Here is an 11,145-nt window from a genome sequence, read left to right on the forward strand (position 1 = left end):
TATTAATGTTTATTTCTCACTTTCATGTTTATTCGTAGTTTCTTTATTTTGGGTGCTAGGTATTTTTACCTTTTTTATTTCCTTGATTTCTAATAATTTTTAAAATTATTGTAAACCAGTATTATTGCTTGCATTTTACTTTTCCCTTTAAATAATTAAAATTCTAATGAAACCTCCAAAAACATCTAAAAAAATTTTTTTTGAACTGTTACAGATCAGTTTCATATGGTACTGGGCTCTACTCAACATATGTTCTTAATATATTAGAATGTCTCTTATTTGTAATTGGAAAAAGTTCATATGTAGTATTTTATAGAATGTGACTTAAATAAAAGAAGAATTGATATAACTTGGTACAGCCAAACCACAGCAAATTTGCTCCCATAATTCCCCCTTTCTGCTTTCATTGCAGCCTTTTGGTGGGAGGAGGACAGGGAGGACCATTTGCTCTAAGAATTTAATCATGGTAACCTCTACTATGTAACCCTTTGCTTTGGTCAGTACTAAGAGCTTTAGAAATAAGGTTATCCATTTTTTTTTTTTTTTATTCAACAGAAGTTCAAAGCACTATGTAAGTGTAACATAATCGCACCAAGAACAACTTCCCATGATAGCTTTGGAATGTTGAGTTCTTACCTTTGGGATCTGCTGTCACTGGGGAGCCTACCTAAGTCAGTTATGATTTTAAGTTTTTGTTTTAATTTCTGCACCAGAGTAAATATTTTAAATTTGTTTCAGATAGACACACAGTAGAAGGGAATATGTCTATCCCTTTGATGTATAGTTTTTAATACCAAAACCCATTTCATCCTGCCCTGAATTCCCAGTGCTAGGAGATGTGGCAGAACAGTACTTCTCAACAGATCTAATTGTTGAGGCGAACATAGCGGCTTTGTTTTTGGGTTCCCATAGGGCCCAGCCCCTCCTAACAGTAAATAACAGCCCTGTAACTGCTGCAAATGGATAAACTTTCCATAATGTGTTCTATAAAGTGCAGAAGCACCTAGGCTGAGTCATATTCATTAGTCTTAACTCTAGCTTTAGTCGGCAATAGTAGGCAGTAGCAGGCTGGGGATAGAAATAAAGTGAAGACAGTGTTGTTTTTTCTCCCCTAAACTTAGCTTGGAAAGCAAAGCATTGCTTATAGACAGTACATTTTTCCTTTGTATCAGAAATAATAATTCTCCTAAGTATTGATTATGGCAAGTCATTATTCTTTTGTGAGAATTCTATGAAGCAGGCACTGTACCTGATGCTTTCATAAAGTTTGTCTTGTCTAATCCTCACAATGAATTTGTAAAAACCCAAAACCAAACCTATTGCTGTAGAGTCGACCCTATAGGACAGGGTAGAACTACCCCATAGTGTTTCCAAGGAGCACCTGCTGGATTCGAACTCCCAACTTTTTTGGTTAGCAGCTGTAGTACTTAACCACTATGCTGTCAGGGTTTCCTAATGAACTTGTAAGGTGGCTATAACTTCTCTTTCATGGACAAGGAAACCAAAGCTCAGAGAATTTGAAGGGGCTTTCCAAAGCCATTCCAGAAACTGGTTGGTAGAGCTGGATTCACACCCGGGCCTCTGCCTCCAGAGCCCTTTTTCTTTTCAAGGCAGCCTTTCAGTATCTCTAACATACCTGTTGATCTCATTACCCATTATTCCCCCTTGTTCTCTCAGTTCTTGCCAAACCAGACAACTTATTGTTTAGTTTTATGATGTTTAAATAAAATTCCTTGAATAGCCGTTGGGTTTTTTTGCTTCCAGTGTTTGAATATTATACCTAATTTTTGTTTGCTTTTTGCTTTAGCAGATTTTAAAAATTTGTTTCAGCAGGTTATTCAGGTTTATTTGCAATTGGAGTTCTGGCTTCCAGTTCTTTACCTTGATTCATATCTAGGACTGAAAAACATCTACCTTTTTTTTTTTAATTTTTATTGTGCTTTAAGTGAAAGTTTACAAATCAAGTCAGTCTCTCACATAAAAACTTATATACACCTTGCTACATACTCCCAATTACTCTCCCCCTAATGAGACAGCCCACTCTCTCCCTCCACTCTCTCTTTTCGTGTCCATTCCTCCAGCTTCTAATCCCCTCTACCCTCTCATCTCCCCTCCAGGCAGGAGTTGCCAACATAGTCTCAAGTGTTCACCTGATCCCAGAAGCTCACTCCTCACCAGCATCCCTCTCTAACCGATTATCCAGTCCAATCCATGTCTGAAGAGTTGGCTTTGGGAATTGTTCCTGTCTTGGGCCAACGGAAGGTCTGGGGGCCATGACCGCTGGGGTCCTTCCAATCTCAGTCAGACCATTAAATTTGGTCTTTTTACAAGAATTTGCGGTTTGCATCCCACTGCTCTCCTGCTTCCTCAGAGGTTCTCTGTAGTGTTCCCTGTCAGGGCAGTCATCGGTTGTAGCCGGGCACTGTCCAGTTCTTCTGGTCTCAGGATGATGTAGTCTCTGGTTCATGTGGCCCTTTCTGTCTTTTGGGCTCATAATTACCTTGTGTCCTTGGTGTTCTTCATTCTCCATTGATCCAGGTGGGTTGAGACCAATTGATGCATCTTAGATGGCTGCTTGCTAGCGTTTAAGACCCCAGGCGCCACTCTTCAAAGTGGGATGCAGAACGTTGTGTTAATAGATTTTATTATGCCAGTTGACTTAGATGTCCCCTGAAATCATGGTCCCCAAACCCCTGCCCCTGCTACACTGGCCTTCAAAGCATTCAGTTTATTCAGAAAACTTCTCTGCCGAAAAACATCTACTTTTAAAGGCAATAGTAAGGCATCTCTTCAGAATAAATCGTTGGTAAAATAAAAACATACATGAAACAAAATCTTACTATATGTATAGATGAAAGTTTTGCTTCAGATTTATCTGTAGTATAGCAATTTGTGGAACCCTGGTGGCATAGTGGCTAAGCATTTGGCTGCTAACCAAAAGGTTGGCAGTTTGAATATTCCAGCCACTCCTTGGAAACCCTATGGGGCAGTTTTACTCTGTCCTATAAGGGTTGCTATGAGTCTGAATCTTCTCAACAGCAATGGGGTATAGCAGTTTGTACAAGAGAGATTTTTGCTCGTTCCCACCCCTCAACCCCCAGCAGAAAGGTGGACTCAGGGAGATGGATTTTTATCTACTATGATTTATTCCTGTGCAGAAATGTCAAGGATAATTAGATGAAGCAGTAATTGAGAGTTTATTTTAAAGGCCAGACTTAATAAATTGCTGTGTTTTATCAGGTGGTTTATGAAATACCAGCATGTAGACCCAGAAGAAGCTGTAAGGATCCACATTGATGTTCAAACAAAGAAATCGGTGGCAATTCACTGGGGAACTTTTGCCTTAGCAAATGAGGTGAGTTTGTGATTAAAAAATAGCTGCCTTTTTGTGTTTGACCTATAATAGGATTCAGGCATCACCGAACCCTACAAGCATTTTCAGAGACCAGACTACACATCAGAACCTTCAGAGTCATCACATGAATTAAGATGATGAATCATATTAATTAATAACATAATGTTTAGATACAATTAAAAAAAAAAAAAAACCTCCTTGCATGCTGTTCTTTTGGGTTATTTCTACAGTTAATGAAGCATGTTTTTATATAACCAAAAATCTGTGTGTGTAATCTGTGGGAAATGGAAAAATGAACCATTCTTGTCTTCTCTCTCCAGGGAGGCTTTCATTCTAGCAGAAGATATAGGACTTGTACATAATAACTGTAACACAGTTGCTGATAAGCCTAGATGGTGCAAGCATGGGACGGATAAAATGGTCTTGGTCAGAGTCTGTAACTGACTGGAGGGATTGGGGGAGCTTCATGGCAGAGGTGACATTTGAACTTGGCTGTGAGAAGGCAAGGAGGACATTTCCAGAGGACAAAAGGGCAAGCATAGGATTGGAGGCAGCAAGTATGGGCAATAGTGAGGAGTCAGTTTAGTGGGAGTAAGGGTGGCTTGGAGGGAAATGGGGGAAGGAAAGCTAGATAGACAGTTGGAACTTTTTAGAAATATGTTATTCAGTAAACATTGATTCATATCTGCTGTGGGTAAAGCATTGGGATAAATGCTTTTATTCCCAGACTAATACAGAAAAGTTGATTTTACCTTAAGGTAGCTAAACCCTAGAACTCTGCTACTAGCCAAGTTCTCCTATCAAGAGGAGGTTAGCATAAAGCTGTCATCCTTTCCTGGACTCAGGGCCTGCCCCAAGCAAAATTTAGAAATGGATGGTTAGAACTGGGCTTCTCCCACGTTGCTTTCTGTGGCATCTTCTACATCCCAGGGACTCTCTGCTGGAACCCAGAGTTTTCATGTGGTTCTAAGGATTCCTCCTTTGTTTTCATTCTGGCCTGCCCTCTCCCTAAGATGGAATTTGTTCCAAAATTATCTACTATCTTTCTTAACCACTCCGTTCTACCATCAAAATTCCCATCTTACGATGCAGCAACTCTTAGCCACACTATTGGGGGACAGAATGGAATAAATAAATAAGCGAACTCAGAGAGTGGTGGAGAATGAATGAGAATATGAATGAATATGTACGTATGTATGTTTGGAGAAGGGTGAGGTTTGAGACTAGTTTCTAGTGGCCTACTACTCTAATCATATGGTTTACTAAGCCGGGAATGTCAAATTGAAGAGGAATGGCGTCACATTCATTGGCAAAAAGAACACTTCAAGATCTGTCCTGAAGTACAGCCCTGTCAGTGATAGGATAATATCCATACACATACAAGGAAGCCCAGTTAATATGACTGTTATTCATATTTATGCATCAGCCACAAAGGCCAAAGGTGAGGAAATTGAAGATTTTTACCAACTTCTGCAGTCTGAAATTGATCAAACATGTAATCAAGAAGCATTGATAATTACTGGTGATTGGAATGTGAAAGTTGGAAACAGAAAGAGGATCAGTAGTTGGAAAATATGGCCTTGGTGATAGAAACAAAGCTGGAGATTGCATGATAGAATTTCACGAGACCAACTACTTATTCATTGCAAATACCTTTTCTCAACGACATAAATGGCAACAAATTCGTGGACCTCACCAGATAGAATACACAAGTATCAAATCAACTGCATCTGTGGAAATAGATGATGGGGAAGCTCAATATCATCAGTCAGAACAAGGCCAGGGGCCGACTGTGAAAGAGACCATCAATTGCTTATATGCAACTTCAAGTTGAAGCCGAAAAAATTAGAGCAAGGTCATGAGAGCTGAAATATGACCTTGAGCGTCCCACCTGAGTTTAGAGACCATCTCAAGAATAGATATGACACATTGAACGCTAATGACTGAAGACCAGATGAGTTGTGGAATGACATCAAGGACATCATATCAGAAGAAAGCAAAAGGTCATTAAAAAGACAGGAAAGAAAGAAAAGACTAAAATGGATTTCAGAAGAGACTGTGAAACTTGCTCTTGAACGTAGAGTAGCTAAAGGGAATGGAAGAAATGATGAAGAGCTGAACAGAAGATTTCAAAGGGTGGCTTGAGAAGACAAACTTATAATGAAATGTGCAAAGACCTGGAGTTAGGAAACCAAAAGGAAAGAATACAGTTGGCATATCTTAAGGTGAAAGAACTGGAGAAAAAAAATCCAAGCCTCAAGTTGCAATATTGAAGGATTCTAAAGGGAAAATATTGAATGACTCAGGAAGCATCCAAAGAAGGTGAAAGGAATATACAGAGAGTCACTGTACCAAAAAGAAATGGTTGATGTTCAGCCATTTCAGGAGGTAACATACAATCAAGAACTGATGGTATTGATGGAAGAAGACCAAGCTGCACTGCAAACCTGTTAAAAAAATAGGCATTAAGAAAAACAAGGCTCCAGGAATTGATGGATACCAACTGAGATTTTTCAACAGATTGCAGCACTGGAGGTGCTCACTCATCTACGCCAAGAAATTTGGAAGATAGCTAGCTACCTGGCCAACCAACTGGAAGAGATCCATATGTGTGCCCATTCCAAAGGAAAGTGATTCAACAGAATTAGGAAATTATCAAAGAATATCATTCATACCACCAAAAAACCCAAACAAAACCTGCTGCCGTCGAGCCGATTCTGACTCATAACGACCCTACAGGGCAGGGTAGAACTGCCCCATAGAGTTTCCAAGGAGCACCTGGTGGATTTGAACTACTGACCTTTTGGTTAGCAGCTGTAGCACTTAACCACTATGCGACCAGGGTTTCCATTCATACCACCACACACAAGTAAAATTTTGCTGAAGGTTATTCCAAAGCAGTTGCAGCAATACATCAAAAGGGAACTGTCAGAATTGCTGATGTCAGATGGATCTTGGCTGAAAGAAAGGAATACCAGGAAGATGTTTACCTGTGTTTTATTGACTATGCAAAGGCATTCGACTGTATGGATCGTAATAAATTACGGATAACATTGCAAAGAATGGAAATCCCAGAACACATAATTGTGCTCATGGGGACCCTGTACGTAGAACAAGAGGCAGTTATTTGAACAGAACAAAGGGAGACTGCATGGTTTAAAGGCGGAAAGGTGTGTGTCAGGGTTGTATCCTTTCACCATACTTAATTCAATCTGTATGCTGATCAAATAATCTGAGAAGCTGGACTATATGAAGAAGAACATGGCATCAGGATTGGAGGAAGACTCATTGACAATCTGCAATATGCAGATGACACCACCTTGATTGTTGAAAGTGAAGAGGACTTGAAGCAGTTAATTGATGAAGGTCAAAGACTATAGCCTTCCGTATGAATTACACCTAAACATAAAGAAAACAAAAATCCTCATACCTGGACCAATAAGCAACATCATGATAAATGGAGAAAAGATTGATGCTGTCAAGTATTTCATTTTACTGGAATCTACGGTCAATGCCCATTGAAGGAGCAGTCAGGAACTCAAACAATGTATTGCATTGGGCAAATCTGCTATAAAAGACCTCTTTCACATGTTAAAAAGCAAGGATGTCACTTTGTGGGCTAAGGTGCACCTGACCCAAGCCATTGTATTTTCAGTTGACTCCTATGCATCAGAAAGCTGGATAATGAATAAGGAAGACCAAAGAAGAATTGATGCCTTTGAATTATGGTGTTGGCAAAGAATATTGAATATAACGTAGAGTGGCAGAAGAACAAACAAATCTGTCTTGGAAGAAGTACAACCAGAATGCTCCTTAGAAGCAAGAATTCTGAGACTTTGTCTCACGTACTTTGGACATGTTATCAGGAAGGATTAGTTCTTGGAGAAGGGCATCATGCTTGCTAAAGTAGAGGGTCAGTGAAAAAGTGGAGACCCTCAATGAGATGGATTGACACAGTGGCTGTAACAATGGGTTCAAGCATTACAGTGATTGTGAGGATGGCATAGGACCGGCAGTGTTTTGCTCTGTTGTACATAGGATCGCTATGAGTCAAAACCAATTCCTTGCACCCAAGAACAACAACAACACTCTATACATGGTGCCAATTTCATATATATATATAATGTTTCTTGGAAGATTGATGAAGTAAAAGAACTGAACAGAAGATTTCAAAGGGCCTCTCGAGAAGACAAAGTAAAGTATTATAATGACATGTGCAAAGAACTGGAGATGGAAAACCGAAAGGGAAGAACACGCTCAGCGTTTCTCAAGCTGAAAGAACTGAAGAAAAAATTTAAGCCTCTAGTTGCAATACTGAAGGATTCCATGGGGAAAACATGAAACGACACAGGAAGCATCAAAAGAAGATGGAAGGAATACACAGAGTCATTATACCAAAAAGAATTAGTTGATGCTGAACCATTTCAAGAGGTGGCATCTGATCAGGAACCGTTGGTACTGAAGGAAGAAGTCCAAGCTGCTCTGAAGGGGTTGGCGAAAAACAAGGCTCCAGGAATTGATGGGATATCAATTGAGATGTTTCAACACACAGATGCAGCACTGGAGGCTCTCACTCATCTATGCCAAGAAATATGGAAGACAGCTTCCTGGCCAGCTGATTGGAAGAGATCCATATTTATGCCTATTCCCAAGAAAGGTGATCCAACCGAATGTGGAAATTATAGAACAATATCATTAATATCACATGCAAGCAAAATTTTGCTGAAGATCATTCAAAAACAGTTGCAGCAGTATATTGACAGGGAACTGCCAGAAATTCAGGCCGGTTTCAGAAGAGGATGTGGAACCAGGGATATCATTGCTGATGTCAGATGGATCCTGGCTGAAAGCAGAGAATACCAGAAGGATGTTTACCTGTGTTTTATTGACTATGCAAAGGCATTCGACTGTGTAGATGGTAACAAACTATGGATAACACTGCGAAGAATGGGAATTCCAGAACACTTAATTGTGCTCATGAGGAACCTTTTACATAGATCAGGAGGCAGTTGTTTCGGACAGAACAAGGGGATAGTGATTGGTTTAAAGTCAGAAAAGGTGTACGTCGGGGTTGTATTCTTTCGCCATACCTATTTAATCTGTATACTGAACAAATAATACGAGAAGCTGGATTATATGAAGATGAACAGGGCATCAGGATTGGAAGAAGACTCATTAACAACCTGCATTATGCAGATGACACAACCTTGCTTGCTGAAAGTGAAGAGGACTTGAAGCACTTACTAATGAAGATCAAAGACCACAGCCTTCAGTATGGATTACACCTCAACATAAAGAAAACAAAAATCCTCACCACTGGACCAATGAACAACATCATGATAAACGGAGAAAAGACTGAAGTTGTCAAGGATTTCATTTTACTTGGATCCACAATCAACAGCCACGGAAGCAGCAGTCAAGAAGTCAGAAGACACATTGCATTGGGCAAATCTGCTGCAAAGGACCTCTTCAAAGTGTTGAAGAGCAAAGATGTCACCCTGAAGACTAAGGTGCACCTGACCCAAGCCATGGTATTTTCAATGACATCATATGCATGTGAAAGCTGGACAATGAATAAGGAAGACCGAAGAAGAGTTGACACCTTTGAATTGTGGTGTTGGCGAAGAATATTGAATATACTGTGGACTGCCAAAAGAACGAACAAATCTGTCTTGGAAGAAGTGCGGCCAGAATACCCTTTAGAGGCAAGGATGGTGAGACTGCGTCTTACATACTTTGGACATGTTGTCAGGAGGGATCAGTCCCTGGAGAAGGACATCATGCTTGGCAGAGTACAGGGTCAGCAGAAAAGAGGAAGACCCTCAACGAGGTGGATTGACACAGTGGCTGCAACAGTGAGCTCAAGCATAACAACGATTGTAAGGATGGCGCAGGACTGGGCAGTGTTTCGTTCTGTTGTGCATAGGGTCGCTATGAGTTGGAACCGACTCAACGGCACCCAACAACAACAACAACGTTTCTTCCCTCATAGCAACGCCATGTGACAGGATAGAATTGCCCCATAGGATTTTCTAGGCTGTAATCTTTACAGGACCAGATTGCCAGGTCTTTCTCCAGCAGAGTCTCTGGGTGGGTTCTAACTGCCGGCATGTCAGTTAGCGGCCAAATGCTTAACCATTACACCGCCAGGGCTCATATATATATATATATATATATATATATATATATATATATACACGTGCGTGCGTGCACACACACACATACACATATATAAAATCACTGACTTAGTTGAAGTAATAGTGTTTTCATTAAATTTGTGCTCAAAGAGCAATCAGGGATGACTCCTAGTTTTTTTAGCTTGAGTAATTGGGTAGATGGTTGTAGTCTTTACTGAGATGGAAAAAATGAGAAAAGATCAAAAACCTTGGCCTTCAAGAATTACTGTGACTTCCTCTTTAGCTCAGAGTTCTCCCCTTCAATCCACAACTATATGTCCAACTCTGGCTATTTGACATCTCCACTTGGATTTCCATTTACACCTAGAACATAAGTCTAAAACCAGACTTCCTGATCTTTCCTTAAACTTGTTTCTCCTCCATCTCAGTAAATAGCAACTCCCTCCTTCTAGTTACTCAGGCCAGCATCTTGGGAGTTTTCCTAGCCTTTTCTTCCTCCCATATCCCCTAGCCACTTCTTCCACAAATACTGTCAGCTCAACCTTCAGTTTACGTTCAGAATTTGACTGCTTCTCACCACCTTCGCTGCTATCATGCAGCCCCTTAAAGTTTGTTCACAACCCTGCAGAGGGCAGTGATTGTTGCAGTTTGAATCAGATCATGCCACTCCTCTGCCAGATGGCCTGGCAGCTTCTAATCACACTCGGAAGAAAGCCTTAGTCGTCACAGTTGCCTACAATCTACTCCTTTAGGTCTCTGCTCAATGATACCTTCTCAGGAAGGCCTTTCTGGACTAATTAAACCTCCACCTTTGCTCTCCTGCTGCACGCTTCTTCCTGTTTTCTTATTCATTTCTTGTCCATCTCTGTATTAGAATATAAGCTCCATGAAGGCACGCATTTTTGTCTTGTCTATTTGGTTCACTAGTCTGGCACGCACCTTAGGTGCTCAAAAGATATTTATTGCATGAAGGGTTGACAGACTTCCCGCTGGTGATTAGGTGAGAGGCAGCTTGACTTCTATTTCTGCTTAATACTTCAATATTTTACAACTTTTATAATTGAAATTAGGTGGAAAAAACTCTCTGAATAAGGAAAAACTATTATACAATGTAAAGAGATGATGAACTGATGATTTCTTAAAAGTAACTGATGAAAAGGATTTGTCTTTTATGTTTTTAAGTTTCTCTATTAATAACTATTCCAAGTTTATTTGGAAAAGATTTGAGTGGTGAACACATTCTGATACATATTCTGTGCTGCCTTCCATTTTTATTTAGATTTTTTTATGAAGAGGAGGAAATAAAGGGAAATGCCGCCTAGGTTCCTCTCGTTAGGTATACTACAGTGTCAAAATTTGGCTAGAGATTTTGCTCTAGCTTTTCCTTACATACACGTATCATCTCAGATTGCTGTATTCTTCAAAATGTTGATAACATTTTTCTCTACTGTCACCTTTGGCATTGATTCCATTTAGACTGGAATTTCATATAGTGAAATTGTAATCAAATTTCAGTGAATCTAATGATGTTCAATCTAAGACGGCACCAGATTTGACATGCATTGTGTTCGCATGGACTGATAAGTACTGACGTTTCTATTCACTTAGCAACGGAGTCTGTATTAGAAAATGTGATTGACTCATTTGCTATTT

General features: G+C 40.0%; 1 protein-coding gene across 10 annotated transcripts in view; it reads left to right on the plus strand.

The window, feature by feature from the left end:
• Positions 1–11,145, plus strand: part of NAPEPLD (N-acyl phosphatidylethanolamine phospholipase D) — a 59,434-nt gene that overhangs the window by 38,538 nt on the left and 9,751 nt on the right. For all 10 annotated transcript variants that reach the window (XR_010322664.1, XM_023544490.2, XM_064289899.1 and 7 more), the window contains one exon: positions 3,241–3,355. Coding sequence is in view for 9 of the 10 variants with exons in the window: in XM_023544490.2 (XP_023400258.1) it covers positions 3,241–3,355 (115 nt within the window). In the remaining variant the exon portion in view is untranslated. The remainder of the gene's footprint in view (positions 1–3,240; positions 3,356–11,145) is intronic.

This window comes from Loxodonta africana, chromosome 8 (assembly GCF_030014295.1).
Source record: "Loxodonta africana isolate mLoxAfr1 chromosome 8, mLoxAfr1.hap2, whole genome shotgun sequence".
Taxonomy (NCBI): Eukaryota; Metazoa; Chordata; class Mammalia; order Proboscidea; family Elephantidae; genus Loxodonta; species Loxodonta africana.